The 14,438-nt window shown below is 40.0% G+C and overlaps 2 protein-coding genes, 1 non-coding gene and 1 pseudogene across 5 annotated transcripts; 2 read left to right on the forward strand and 2 right to left on the reverse strand.

Annotated features, from left to right (window-relative positions):
• Positions 1 to 819: 819 nt before the first annotated feature.
• On the forward strand, positions 820 to 2,335 carry LOC103839949 (annotated as a pseudogene).
• Positions 2,336 to 6,532: 4,197 nt separating this feature from the next.
• LOC103839845 (chaperonin-like RBCX protein 1, chloroplastic) lies at positions 6,533 to 7,974 on the forward strand. Of its 2 annotated transcripts, XM_009116332.3 has the most exons (6): positions 6,533 to 6,793; positions 6,935 to 7,029; positions 7,106 to 7,223; positions 7,404 to 7,420; positions 7,529 to 7,591; positions 7,691 to 7,974. In XM_009116332.3, the coding sequence occupies exons 1-6, from the start codon at positions 6,643 to 6,645 to the stop codon at positions 7,769 to 7,771; spliced, it is 525 nt and encodes a 174-aa protein (XP_009114580.1). In that variant the 5' UTR covers positions 6,533 to 6,642; the 3' UTR covers positions 7,772 to 7,974. The 2 variants fall into 2 exon arrangements, with proteins under 2 accessions (XP_009114580.1, XP_018509666.1); XM_018654150.2 differs by lacking the exon at positions 7,404 to 7,420 and having other exon boundaries at positions 7,527 to 7,591.
• A 62-nt stretch (positions 7,975 to 8,036) lies between these two features.
• Positions 8,037 to 10,506, reverse strand: LOC103839844. Of its 2 annotated transcripts, XM_018654152.2 has the most exons (4): positions 10,070 to 10,505; positions 8,489 to 8,557; positions 8,274 to 8,401; positions 8,037 to 8,188 (listed from the first exon to the last, which is right to left on the reverse strand). In XM_018654152.2, exons 1-4 carry the CDS (start codon positions 10,180 to 10,182, stop codon positions 8,151 to 8,153), a joined length of 348 nt encoding a protein of 115 aa, XP_018509668.1. In that variant the 5' UTR covers positions 10,183 to 10,505; the 3' UTR covers positions 8,037 to 8,150. The 2 variants fall into 2 exon arrangements, with proteins under 2 accessions (XP_018509668.1, XP_033135801.1); XM_033279910.1 differs by having other exon boundaries at positions 8,041 to 8,401; positions 10,070 to 10,506.
• Positions 10,507 to 12,458: 1,952 nt separating this feature from the next.
• LOC117128618 lies at positions 12,459 to 12,565 on the reverse strand. The gene has a single exon (XR_004452012.1). It is a non-coding gene; the product is annotated as a small nucleolar RNA R71 (small nucleolar RNA).
• Between the last annotated feature and the right edge of the window lie 1,873 nt (positions 12,566 to 14,438).

Genomic DNA, 14,438 nt, shown 5'->3' on the forward strand with positions numbered 1-14,438 from the left:
TCTAAACCCGGTTTTCAAATATTTAATGTTCTATACTATTTGTCTATCAACTAATTATCATTTCCATATTATAGTATTCTAATACCAATGTATTTATCATTACCACAAAACTACAAATCAAGCAGAGCACCAGAACTTACAGAATTTGAGAAGTATCTTCGTCGAATCGGTGATGGGGAGGCGAATCAACCCGGGTGAAGCTCCTCGCCGCCTCGGTTGTAATTGCGGCGTCGCTTTGGCGGTTTCGGAAACGGAGAAGGTTAGGATTTTTAGAAAAGTTTTCTCGATCACAAAATACTCCAGAATTCAGGCGGTGGTGACAATATTGATCTACTACATGAGTGAGACCATGCCAATCATGAAAAGTTTCAAAGAAAAATTACAAAAAAGGAAGATGTGAATATCGAGTTGCCATGAATTACTTTTGACAGGTAATAGTTATTAACTTTTATTTTTTGTCCGTAAATTTCACCGGTTGCTGAAAGAGCAAAATAGAAAAGACACATTGTGTATGTATAGATGTATTAGGAAAATTAGACATCTAGCTAATTAGTGATTTTTTTAGCGTTATACAGCCTAATTTTCCTAAATTAAAATAAAATAAAATAAAATTACAACCTTCAATCTCACATATTAATTTTAAAATTAATTAATAGTTGAAAAATCAATCTCACTCATGTATAAATAAAATCGGAAATCTCAAAATATATTTTGATATGGACTTAACTATAGTTGTAGTGCATATAAAAATGCTTTTTAAATATATTTTTTGTTTTGATTTTATGACAGATTTTTATTAGAAATAAAAGGAAGAAAACAAAACTCCAACCAAACCAGAAGAAAAAAAAAACGGTTATTTGCGACAACTATGGTGATTCGGATTTCTCCGACAACTGAATTGCTTTTCCGACAACATCTCGCCTTCCCGGCGATGATCTCCTACTTTCTCGGAATCATGGAATCAAGGGAACCCCCACGATTCCATTTCCTGACAGTTATCTCCACGATTCTTCTCCACAATCGTGATGGAAATTTGTATCAACTGCCCATACAAGAATTCTATTTAAAAGAGAATGGATTCCTTCTCTGGATACATAATCTATTTCCTTCTTATCAAATCTCACGAGTACTCAAAACCATGGCTGAGAATATACGACGAGGTATGCAGAACATCAATCTCGGTGCGGACGATCCGCCGGTTCTTTTGCCGGCAAACGTGGTTAATGAAGCAGCGGAGGGCAACAGATTTATTCTGATAGGAAGACCGGTGATGCCACGGCGTCAAAACATTCGCTCTATCATTGCAACGCTTCCGCGAAACTGGGGTCATGTTGGTGTTCATGGAAGAATGCTAGAAGGCAGACAGTTCCAATTTGTCTTCCCTTCTGAGGAAGCTCTGGAGATGGTCTTGCGTAGGGGCCCTTGGGCCTTTGCGGATCGTATGCTCATTCTCGAAAGGTGGACTCCGAACTTCAACCCGTTGATGCTCAATTTTATTCCTTTTTGGATCTAAATCCGGGGCATTCCTGTCCAGTTCATGAGCCAAGACATTGTGATGCATATCGGTAGGGCGCTGGGGATGTACATGGAAGTTGATTACAGTCCAGATGTTGTGGCGCGAAGAGATTATGCTAGGGTAAGAGTGAATTGGAATGTTGATGAACCTTTGCGGTTCCAACGAAATTTCCAATTTACTGAAGGTGTCAATACATTGTTGCGTTTAACATTTGAGAGGCTTCGGGGTTTCTGTGAAGTCTGTGGGAGACTTACTCATGATTCTGGTGCTTGCCTCCTTCAAAATGGCGGCCCTGCCAATGAAGATGATGATGATGTCAGTGATGGAGATGATAATGAAGCGCAGGACCCAGCGAATCATGGGGTCATTATTGAAGAGATTGTTGATGGAGGGGTCAATGGAGGCGCAGGGGAGGAACCTGTTGAAAATGAGGAAGCTGCGGTGGAACCGATGGATGCTCCTGCAGCTATTACGGATAATGATGATGCGGAAGCTGAGATGTGGACAAACCAAGCTATGCAGACTATGTATTCTGGTGAGTTGAATACTGAAGTAATGTTCAACCCTATCAATCCTTCTGGGTCTCGTCGTGATGGAAAGGAACTGATGAAGAGGAAGACTTGGCTTGAGCAAACGGAGGGTAACAAGATTATGTTGCTGCAACTTGAAAGAGGAGAAACAAGTGGAACAAGAAGTGGAAAGAGACAGAAGAGTGAAGCACGGGCAAATGAAGAGATTGTGCAGTCTGATGAGGCGGAGGATGATAACAACCCAACAATGAGAGGCGCGGTGGGCCCTGAACCACCACAGCCGCAATGAGAACAACCTGTTGGAACTGTCGAGGACTTGGCGTTGACTCGACAGTTCGACGCCTCAAGGAGATCAACAAGTTGTATCTCCCGGACATCATATGCCTTTCAGAAACCAAGCAAGATGACAATTATATCCGAGATGTTGGTGCTCAAATGAATTTCCTTCAGTATGTTTCTTTTCCGCCTTTAGGATCTAGTGGTGGCCTAGTTATCTTTTGGAAGCCACATGTTCTGCTTTCTGTTTTAAGTCAGTCTCCTAATTTGATAGATTGTAAAGTCAGTTCTAATGAAGTTGATTTCTATTGTTCCTTTGTGTACGGTAATCCTAATCCATCACAACGTCAACACACATGGGAACGACTTGAACGTATTGGAATTGGAAGAAGGAATCAACCCTGGTTTTTACTTGGTGATTTTAATGAGATCCTTGGAAATCATGAGAAGATAGGAGGACGAGTTAGACCTGAATCATCATTCCATGAATTCCGAGATTTACTTCGCAACAATGATCTATCTGATCTTAACTCTATTGGTAATCGCTATTCTTGGGTTGGACAGCGAGGAAATCATCATGTTCAGTGCTGTTTAGACAGGACAATGGCTAACACAGCCTGGTTCACGGCGTTCCCTTCCTCACAAACAGAGTTCCTGGAAATTGGAGAATCAGATCATCGGCCTCTAGTGACTTATATATCTCAAGACAGGGAGGAACCTAGAAGACTATTTCGTTATGACAACAGGATGTGTGACAAAGAAGGTTTTACTGATACCGTTACTAGAGGATGGAGGAGCATGGGACAATCGCAGCTTCTTCAGATACCTCTCACACAAAGGCTAAGCCGTTGTAGACAACATATTTCTAGATGGAAACGCTGTAATAGGATCAATGCAATGGAACGTATCACCCTACTAAGAGGACGGTTAGATCAAGCGGTCAGTTCTGGCACGGCTTCAACGGCGACCTGCAATCAAATTAAACAAGAGTTAGACCAGGCTTACATTGATGAAGAAGTTTTTTGGAAGCACAAGAGCAGAATCAACTGGTTACGAGCAGGAGATAGAAATACTAAATATTTTCATGCTATCACAAAAGGAAAAAGGAGCAGGAACAATATTACATCAATTCAAGACACAAATGGTGTTATCCAAAGAGGGCACAAAAACATTGGGAGAGTGGCTCAGGACTATTTTACATCGTTATTTAGTTCCTCCCCAGTGGCACCTGGACTGTATGATGAGGTTTTTGTCGGTTTTCGGAGTAAAGTTACAGAGGAGATCAACACAGATTTAACTCGTGAAGTATCAGAAGAAGAGATACATGAAGCTATGTTTGATATAGGCTCTCATCGTGCTCCGGGACCAGATGGATTTTCAGCTGCTTTTTATCATCAATACTGGGAGAATATAAAGCCTGAAGTAATGGATGAAGTGCGTAGTTTCTTTACAGAGGATGCACTGGATGGCCAGCTTAATTATACTAACATATGTCTTATTCCTAAAGTCTATCCCCCCTCTGGTATGTCTGACTTCCGACCAATAGCGCTATGTAATGTAGCCTATAAACTCATCTCCAAAATCCTTGTCAATCGGTTGAAGAAACACCTTCATAATCTCATTACTGAGAATCAACAAGCTTTTATACCAGGGAGAATCATTACTGATAATATTATTATCGCCCATGAGATTTTCCACTCATTAAAGGTCAGGAAAAGACAAGCAACCTCATACATGGCAGTAAAAACAGACATCACTAAGGCTTACGATCGTCTTGAGTGGGCTTTCTTAGAGGAGACGATGAGAAGGATGGGATTTGACTGCAAATGGATAAAGTGGATCATGTCTTGTGTTACTACGGTTACATTCTCAGTGCTTATCAATGGTTCCCCCGAAGGTTTCATTACACCAGAGAGAGGTATAAGACAAGGAGATCCTCTCTCTCCCTATCTGTTTATATTGTGCGCTGAGGTACTTTCACATATGATGCATAAAGCCATGGCAGATAGATCTTTGGGAGGAATAAAGATATCAAATCAGGCCCCGGCTGTTAATCATCTGTTATTTGCAGATGACTCTTTATTCTTTGGCCTTGCAAATCCACGTGCTGGTAGAAAGTTGAAAGCTGTTCTTCACACTTATGAGGCTGTTTCGGGTCAGGCGATTAACCTTAATAAATCTTCCATCACTTTTGGTCATAAAGTCTCGGCCACTACTAAGAACACGATGAGGAGCTTATTGGGGATACACAATGAGGGGGGCAATGGAAAATATTTGGGAATGCCGGAACAATTTGGTAACAGAAAAAGCGACATGTTTGCCTACATTGTTGATAAGGTCAAGTCTGTAACACAAGGATGGAGCCAGAAGTATTTATCCCATGGAGGTAAAGAAGTTTTATTGAAATCAATAGCGCTGGCAATGCCAATTTTCTCCATGAATGTCTTTCGGTTGCCTAAAGAAGTGTGTGAAGCAATAAATAGCATCCTTGCTAAATTTTGGTGGGCTGCAGGTGATAAAAAAGGTATGCACTGGTACTCTTGGAAGAGAGTTTGTATACCCAAAAAAGAAGGAGGACTTGGTTTCAGGGATTTGGAGAAATTTAACCAGGCGTTACTTGGAAAACAAGTATGGCGTATAATGCAGTATCCAGAATGTCTAATGGCTAGAATCTTGCGAGCCCGCTATTTCTCTGATGGAAATATACTTACGGCGGTGCAAAAAAAGAAGACCTCCTATGCTTGGAAATCTATTCTCTACGGAAAAGAGTTGATAGTCAAAGGGCTGAGATATATGATCGGAGATGGTAAGATTATTAATACGTGGACAGATCCTTGGATCTCTGACCACTTACCTCGACCACCGAGACAGAGAGAAGGAATGCTGGGAGATGGGAAACTATATCAGTTTTTTAATGAAGCTAGAGATGGGTGGAATGAACAGAAGCTACGAGAAGAAATGGTCGATGAGGATGTGGAAAAAATATTAAGAATCAAGATATCCAGCTCTGCAACCATAGATATGCTTGGTTGGCACTATACAGAACATGGCCTCTACACAGTAAAATCTGGATACTGGTTGAGTACTCATCTACCAATGGAAGAGGGGTTTCAACCAACTTTCGGTAATACTGATCTCAAAAGAAGAATTTGGAAAACTAAAATGCCATCAAAACTCCACCATTTCTTATGGAGAACATTATCTCGGAGTCTAGCTACTGGAAGCAATCTAAAGAGACGACATATTACTACTGATGATCTGTGTCGACGGTGTTGCCAAGAACCAGAAACGGAGAAGCACATTTTGTTTGATTGTTCGTATGCCCAAGCAGTATGGCGGGAATCAGGGATAGATAATAGAATACTTATTGATCCTTTAGCTTCATTGGAAGAGAAAATTGAAGCGTGCCTACAATGCAGTCTACATACAAGATTGGCACATCTACAAAATCTCCCGTTCTGGATTATGTGGAGATTATGGAAAAACCGAAACATTCTTATTTTTCAAAGGAAACATATAGATTGGAGATGGGTGTTGAATCAAGCAAGAAGAGATGCGCAGGAGTGGAAAGATAACAGTTCGGAGAGTATGCAGATAAGAGAACAAGTACATCATAGAAGGAATTGTTGGAAACGACCAAAAAGAGGCTGGTTAAAATGCAATGTGGATAGCTCGTTTATTAATTCACAGACGCCATGCAAGGCTGGGTGGATAATACGAGATGAAGATGGATTTTATAAAGGAGCTGCACAAGGATTGGGAAGAAGAGTTAATAATCCCTTTGAAAGCGAGATACAGGGGATTATAATGGCTATGCAACATGTTTGGAGTAAAGGATATCGAAAGGTAATATTTGAGAGTGACTGTAAAAAAGTTATAGATACACTCAATCGCCGATGTCTACATTTTGATGGTCACAATTGGATAAGGGATGTTTTATGGTGGAAGCAAAAATTTCATGAAGTGGAGTTCATATGGATAAAGAGAGAGAGTAACAGAGCAGCAGATAAGATGGCAAAGCAACAAATTCCTTATGATCAATCTTTCTTTTTTCATTATTATGTACCTTCATCTATTACTTTGGAGCTACATAATGATTATGTAAACTCTTAAGATCAATAAGAAAGACGTTATAAAAAAAAAAAAGATGTGTTGTCGTTATACTTTTAAAACATAAGATATTTTCTTTTAAAAAATACAGAAGACATTTATTTATCCATATCTTCGATATTTTGATGTGTGAACCTAATTCATTTCTTATATACGACCAAGAAGCAAAAAAAACGCATCTCCTTCAACTTTTCTTCATCGAAACATCTAATGGAGTCATCTTCTTCCCTCCTTCATCACTCTTACCTCACTTACTTTAATCCTCGAAAACTTGGAAAACCTTCCTTTTCTTATCCATTAATGCCGAAGTTGCGAACTCGCAAACCAACTCGCATTTGTTCTAGCAAGATGTACGTTCCCGGTATGTCATATCATTTGTAAGAAAATGTGTTTTTATCCATATATTGTATTATTCTCTATATAGATTACTGTGTACTTTGTTGCCCAAAACAAAAGATTACTGTGTACTTTTTATTAAAGTGTTGTTTTGTAATTGAGTTAGGCTTTGGAGAAGCTTCACCAGAGGCTAAGGCAGCGAAGCATCTTCATGACTTTTTTACTTACGTTGCAGTGAGGATAGTGTCTGCTCAGCTTGAGGTCAATTTAATTCAAAATTCGCATTTAACTTACAGTGTTTAAGAAAATTGTTTTGTGATTAATTAATTAATGACAGAGTTATAACCCTGAGGCGTATTTAGAGTTAAGAGAGTTCTTAGACACAAACTCAGTAAGTGACGGCGATAAGTTCTGCGCTGCTCTCATGCGTCGCTCTTCGCGTCACATGAACTTAGGTACCAAATAAAACCACCTGTTATACATTAGTAAATAAATTGATTACAATATTTTTTGTTAAATAATTAGTCATTTTATATATCCATATGCTTAGTATATATTTATATATTCATACATTTATATCTGGCTTTATATAATAAACTAATCAAATTCTGTTGTCGTCTCATGATCAATGCAAGCCCTTCGAATTTTAGAGGTAAGCTAAGCTTTTCTTTTCTCCTTAAATACATTTTCAAAACTACACTTCACATATCTCTAGGTTTTGTATTTACGGTTTTGAACCTTTTTGTTACCGTTAACGTAGGTACGGTCTGCTTATTGTAAAAACGATTTCGAATGGGACAATTTACAGCGCCTCGCGTTCAAGGTTATCACTCCTCACCATAATCTCTCTATATATATACAAGTGACTGAATATGAAGTATGTAAATGTAACATAAGCATCTTGTGTTTGTGAAAAATGCAGAATGTGGATAGATCCAACACAAAACTCATGCGTGAATACGTCTTAGAGACTAGCCATGTCGAAACTGATACGGATAAGTGAAAGCTCTCAAGTCTCCAGAGGATAAACACATGAAACCAATTTGTACATACACATACATATATACCATTGCGCTTGTGTTAATCATAGAGTTTTAATCCTAATCCTTTTCTTGAAAATAACAAAACTAATCAAGAATCAGGATCGATTACATGGATACTAGGAGAGGCATGGATTTGTCCCGAACCAAAATAAGATTAAGCATAGTATTAAATGTTCTCTAACCTGTAGACATACTTAACCACAATGCCTCCACTTAAATGAATACTTTTCTTTCAACCATCTAATGTAAATCAATCTCAATCACAAAGTGTTTGTCTAAATCATATTGCATTCACTAGACTTACCGCTACGTTTTGCAAGTGGAAGTTTCCAACAGAGTCTAAAGCTTTTCCGCTCTTCTCCTCCTGCAAGAGGTACCTATGTAAAAAATCAAGACAAAAAAGAGTAGAGGTTATGATTATATGATTCATGTTAACCATTAGATATACAAGAATGAACATACCTAGCACAAAACTACATAAGAATAGGTTCTTAAACAGGAAATATACAAGGTGAAGTAGCCCAATAGCAGTTCTTTTGTGATAGAAGTTTAATAGAGCTTCCATGGCGTTGCTACCGGAAGAAGAATCACTGCATAAACAAGAATCGTTGAGTTAACGCCTTGAACAAGATTGATAATAGCGTACATGAAGCGCATTGATTAAAAAAGCTTCTTACTCTGACGGACTCATAAGGGTTTGTTCCTCTTCTGGTAGTAATACATTCTCGCTGAATGAAGTTGAATTGGGCCCTGTTTGTTTGCTCACCCAGGTGATCCATCTCGATGAAGATGCAAATTGATGTTCGTTTAGTGCATTATAATGCTACATCCAGATGGATCACCCAGCTGAACTCATCTCAAATTCTCACTCAAATGAAGGTGAGTCTTGATGGTGCATCTGGATGCAGATGCATCTAGTTCAGTCCAAAATAATAAATGACAAAAATGACCTTTTAAAATCAAAATATTATTTTCAAACAGTAAATTCTATTTTTTTTTGCATATATATTTTTTCGCTATAACCAAAAAATGTATTTTCTCGCAAAACGGAAAAACACACTTTCCCGCCAAAACCGGAAGATGCATTTTTCCGCAAAAAAACATAAAACACACATTTTCATTAAAACACATTTTTTGGCTAAACCAGTAAAACCACACTTTTCGACCAAAACCCAAAAAACGCATAGTCCCGCCAAAACTTCAAAAGCATTTTCCGGCCAAAACCGGAAACAACGCATTTTCTCGCCAAAACAAAAAAAAAACGCATTTTCTCGCCAAAACCGAAAAACACAATTTTCCCGCCAAAACCGGAATTTTCTCGCCAAAACCGGAAAAAATGTATTTTCCGCTAAAATCAGAAAACATATTTTCCCGCCAAAACCGAAAAAATGTATTTTCCCGTCAAAACCGGAAAAACGCATTTTCCCGCCAAAACCGGAAAAAATGTATTTTACCGCCAAAACCGGAAAATGAAAATTTACGCCAAAACCGGAAAAACGCATTTCCCGCCAAAACCGGAAAAACGCTTTTTCCCGCCAAAACCGAAAAAACACTTTTTCCCGCCAAAACCGGAAAAACGCTTTTTTCTGCCAAAACCGGAAAAACGCTTTTTCCGCCAAAACCGGAAAATTGTATTTTTCCCCGCCAAAACGAGGAAAAAAACTTATTTTCCCGCCAAAACCGGAAAAACGCATTTTCCCGCCAAAACCGGAAAATCGCATTTTCCCGCCAAAACCGGAAAAATGTATTTTCCCGCCAAAACCGGAAAAATGTATTTTCCCGCCAAAACTGGAAAAAATGTATTTTCTCGCCAAAATCGTGAAAAAAACTTTTCATGCAAAACACTTTTCCCGCCAAAACTTCAAAACACACTTTTTCCGTCCAACCCGCAAAAAATGTATTCTTCCGCCAAACCCATAAAACATATTTTTCCGCCAAAACCATAAAAATGCACTTTTTCGCGAAAAACACATATTTCCTCAAAAACCGCAAAAATATTTTTGGCCAAAACCGTAAAAATGCTATTTTTACGCCGAAACGTAAAAAATTATATTTTATTCATTTGATTAACAAGTCCACCTAGATGCAGATGAAAGTTAAAAAATGACAAGCAAACGAACATAGTTGCATTCAGATGATTCATTTGGATGCATGGACAAAATGAAGAAACGAACAACACTCAGATGGAGCATCTGGATAAGACATCTAGATGGACCATCTGAATGCATCTTCCAGATGTACAAACGAACATGGCCTTGCTCTGTGTACCACCGCCCTCATCTTCACCAAATCTTGATGTGAGATGAGAATTGTTTGCGAGGAACCATTGCATGAATTCAGGGATGGGGCTAAGTGTTGCAAATGTCTGCATCGACGACCTATTCCCTAATCTTCTTTTGAGATCCAAAAGGTGCTGATAGGATGTTACCGTCTTATGAATAATAACGCATTGTTAGATTAAAAAAAAGTTGTTTAAAAGATTAGTGTATGGAACTGCATACCTCATAAGCGACAATATTCTCAAGCAATGACGCAGAATCATCCCAAGTAATGTGATAAAGCTGATATCTTGCATATTTACATTGTTTTATCCATTCATTCATAAACATTTTCATCATATAGATTAGGATTTAGACATGTTTAGGTTGCATTTTGCATACATATGTCTCTATCAGGTATTTGAGTACCACATGGAGTTTCTGGAGACATTTGGGTGCATTTGGAGCTCAAAGGAGGTGATTAGAGTGGTCTTTGGACGAGCACTGCCTGGAGCGACTTCTCGGAGCGACTACATGAGGTCGCTGTGCACCACATCCCGGAGCGACTCATCCAGAGCGACTGCACGAAGTCGCTCGCGTTTTCACATCCGGAGACACACATATTTGACCCTGGAGCGACCTTCCAGAGCGACGTGCTGAAGTCGCTCCCGATGTTCAGAGCGACCTGCTGGAGTGACACACCAAGGTCGCTCGCGTTTGTGCTGTCGGAGACACTAAAAGTGGCTCTGGAGCGACTTGCTGGAGCGACACCTGCAAGTCGCTCCGCGTTATTTTGCTGCCGAAATTTACAATTTTTCGGGGACCTTTTTGCAATTTGAAGGCACGTTTTGCACTTCTAAAAAACCTATGTTTTAATACTTTGTAAGCCACGAGAGGCAGATTATCTTTTATCTTTTGATCTATTGAGAAATACACAAGAACTCTCTTGAGAAGTTCATCTCTTGGATTTTGATTGTTATGTTCTTGTGTTATTGTTGATTTCTTATCTATTTCTCTACATGATTAATCTGAAATCCAATATGGGTTTAAGAGGAATCATGGAGATTAGTGAGTAATCACCTTTGGAATTCATGGGTTAGGGAGATTAAGGGTGATTAGGTTAGAGCTAGGATGTTTTAGTGTAGATCATTCATATTTCCTTGCTAGTAGAGTAATCATAATGCATCTTCTGAGTTGGCCACTCAGTTGTTGATCCTTAGGCATTTCTCACCCGAAAGGTGTTCGATGAAATGCCCGAGACAACTCTCCTAGGCTTTTAGTATACTTTGCCAAAGACATTTGTTGTTAAAGATGCTAAGATAGCTAATAGACTTGTTAGTAATGATTGCTTTCATATTATTCAACCAAAGACATTTGATGTTTGAGATATGTTAGCAAATGAGCATTCATCTAGACATAGAGCTTGCTTAGAATTGTGTCTAGGCTTAAGGTTGATAGTTTGATTGATCATTTGCCATCCTTAGTTCGATACTTGATCACCCAAGGTCTAATCCCTATGCCCATGAGTTCTCTTTTCCTTTAGTCAAGAAAGTATCATTCTGTTATTGCTTTCTAGTTTAGTAGTAGTTTAAAACCCATCTAAATCATTGGTTGCACTTAGATTAAGTGAGTACTTGCATTCTCAGTGCTTTGATATCCCTCAGAACTGGTTCGACAATCTTCTATACTACAACATTTGTCTTAGAAGCCTTGAAAACTCCTAACATCAAATTGGCGCCGTTGCCAAATTCTGAGTAGATTTGAACATTGAGATTTAGTCACTTGCTTGAGACTAAGTCATTTTTATTTTCTTTTGTTACTGATTCTCTTTCTTCACCTCCCTTTAATCTACAGGTGTATGAACTTGAGGAGCAGGGGTCCATCAAACCTAGTTCCAATAGCTGCAGACATCAGAGCTTTAGAGAGAGAGTGTGCTAGAAATAGAAGAGAAGAAGAGCAACAGGCTCACTTGCAGAGATTGAGTACTGATATGGGAGACATACCTCAAAACCAACAGCGAGCAGCTCGACCCATTGGCACTTACGACCGCCCCAACATTCATGGTCATAGATTGGGAATCCGAGCACCCGCTGTGGCAGCCAACAACTTTGAGATCAAATCAGGACTCCTCAACGTGATCGAGAACAACAAGTATCATGGCTTGGCTCTAGAGGATCCATTTGATCACTTGGACAGGTTCGACAGCTACTGTGGGTTGTCAAAAACCAATGGTGTGTCCGAAGATGCCTTAAAGCTCAAGCTATTCCCTTTCTCTTTGGGGGATAAGGCACGTCAGTGGGAGAAGTCTCTACCCAGTGACTCCATCACTACTTGGGATGACTGCAAGAAAGCATTCTTGGAGAAGTTCTTCTCTACTTCAAGAACTGCTAAGCTGAGAAACGAGATTTCCAGCTTTCAACAGAAGAACTTGGAAGGCTTCAGTGAAGCCTGGGAGAGATTCAAGGGCTACCAAGCTCAATGCCCACACCATGGCTTTTCTAAGGAGAGCTTGCTGAGCACATTCTACCGTGGTGCTCTTCCTAAGTACAGAGCCAGACTGGATACAGCTAGCAATGGGTTCTTCTTGGGGAGAACTGAGGAGGATGCAGAAGAACTGGTTGACAACATGGTAAAGAGTGATGCAGTCTACAGTGGAGACCACGACAGAGGCAGTAGAACAGATGATAAGCAGACGAGGAAAGAGATCAAAGCTTTGGAAGACAAGATCGACCTACTCATTGCTGAAAAAGCAACCCAAGAGCAGCTGAAGTTTGTTGGTAACTCCAAGCAGGAAGATCCACTTGCTGTCAATGAGGTTGAAGGTTTGGAAGGTCAAGAGGAGTTGTGTTTCATCAACAACAATGGTAGCTGGTACAAAAAGGAGCCCAACTTTCAGTACAACAACTACCAACAGAAATCCTATCCAAACAACCAACAGAGTGGCTATCCGCCAAGAAACAACCAGCAAGGCAGCTATCAGCCTCAGCAAAACCCCTCGTCTGGTTCCTCTGCTCCTCAAGAGAGCAGCACTGATACCTTACTGAAGCAAATCTTGGAGTCTCAGACTAGAAGTGAGAAGCAAGTTGGTTATGAGTTGAAGAACCTTCATTCCAAGATTGATGGGAGCTACAATGAGCTCAACAACAAATTCTCACACCTTGCTTCTACAGTCAGGAATTTAGAGAATCAATTTGCTTCCATGAACACTCACCAGAATCGCCAGCAAGGATCTCTACCTGGAAAGTCTGACCAAAATCCCAAGGAGGCCAAAGCTATCACCCTTAGGAGTGGTAAGCAGTTACCTCCTAGAACCCTCACCAAGGATGCTGAGAAACTAGGTGAGGGGGTTGCCATCAACATAGATGATGAAGTGGTGATTGTTGATGAGAAGATCAATGACGAGATCTTGGAGAAGATAGTGGAAGCCAAAGGTAAAGGAAAGGTTGGAGAGGAGAAGAAGACAGTAAAGGATGGTGAAGTTGTTACTCCAGCAAGTGAAAGTTCTTTTGTTCCTCCTCCCTATGAACCCAAACTTCCATTCCCTGGTAGATTCAAGAAGCAGCTGCTAGAGAAATACAAAGCTCTGTTTGAGAAGCAAATGAGTGAAGCTCAGGTTGCAATGCCCATCATCGATGCTTTCATGTTGATTCCTCAATACAACAATTTTCCTGAAAGATGTTGTAGCTGCAAAGAAGAAGGAGATGGAAGGCATGATGATTCTTACCCATGAGTGCAATGCCATCATCCAGAGGCTTGATGTTCCAGAGAAATTAGAGGATCCAGGAAGCTTCACACTACCTTGTGCTCTTGGACCTATGGTATTTGAGAAAAGTCTCTGCGATTTGGGAGCTAGTGTCAGCTTGATGCCTTTGTCTGTTGCAAAGAAGCTTGGATTCACTCAGTACAAGAAGTGTAGACTCTCTCTGGTGTTAGCTGATCGTTCAGTGAAGTACCCTGTGGGCATCTTAGAGGACCTCCCTGTGAAGATTGGAAGGTATGAGATACCTACAGATTTTGTGGTGCTTGAGATGGGTGAGGAGGCTCAAGATCCATTGATTCTAGGAAGGCCATTCTTAGCTACAGCAGGAGCTATTGTTAATGTGAAGGAGGGCACGATTGATCTCCATTTGGGTAAAGAGAACATCCTCCACTTTGACATCAAGAGGAAAATGAGGAAACCAACTGTGTTCGGGCAAGCCTTCTACATTGAAGAGATGGGCACTCCTGCTGATGAGCACCTTGAAGAGTTACCACCTGAGGACGACGAGGAGGGAGCATCTCCCTCTACTCATTCCCTATAGAAGGTAACCCACCACACTCCCTTGTATATACCATTTCATTTTTGCATATTAGTCTTCTTTTCGGTATC

The sequence above is a fragment of the Brassica rapa genome, chromosome A09 (genome assembly GCF_000309985.2).
Source record: "Brassica rapa cultivar Chiifu-401-42 chromosome A09, CAAS_Brap_v3.01, whole genome shotgun sequence".
In the NCBI taxonomy this organism is placed as follows: domain Eukaryota; kingdom Viridiplantae; phylum Streptophyta; class Magnoliopsida; order Brassicales; family Brassicaceae; genus Brassica; species Brassica rapa.

What these genes read in the sequence shown, in the direction of transcription:
- LOC103839844 (XM_033279910.1), bottom strand. Translation starts at nt 10,182, where the DNA reads ATGCAGACATTTGCAACACTTAGCCCCATCCCTGAATTCATGCAATGG. An exon ending in GAGGGCGGTGGTACACAGAG is followed by an intron (nt 8,558 to 10,069) that starts CAAGGCCATGTT and finishes ACAAACAGGGCC; the next exon opens with CAATTCAACTTCATTCAGCG. An exon ending in ACCCTTATGAGTCCGTCAGA is followed by an intron (nt 8,402 to 8,488) that starts GTAAGAAGCTTT and finishes TTGTTTATGCAG; the next exon opens with TGATTCTTCTTCCGGTAGCA.
- LOC103839845 (XM_009116332.3), top strand. Translation starts at nt 6,643, where the DNA reads ATGGAGTCATCTTCTTCCCTCCTTCATCACTCTTACCTCACTTACTTT. An exon ending in TAGTGTCTGCTCAGCTTGAG is followed by an intron (nt 7,030 to 7,105) that starts GTCAATTTAATT and finishes AATTAATGACAG; the next exon opens with AGTTATAACCCTGAGGCGTA. An exon ending in TACAGCGCCTCGCGTTCAAG is followed by an intron (nt 7,592 to 7,690) that starts GTTATCACTCCT and finishes TGAAAAATGCAG; the next exon opens with AATGTGGATAGATCCAACAC.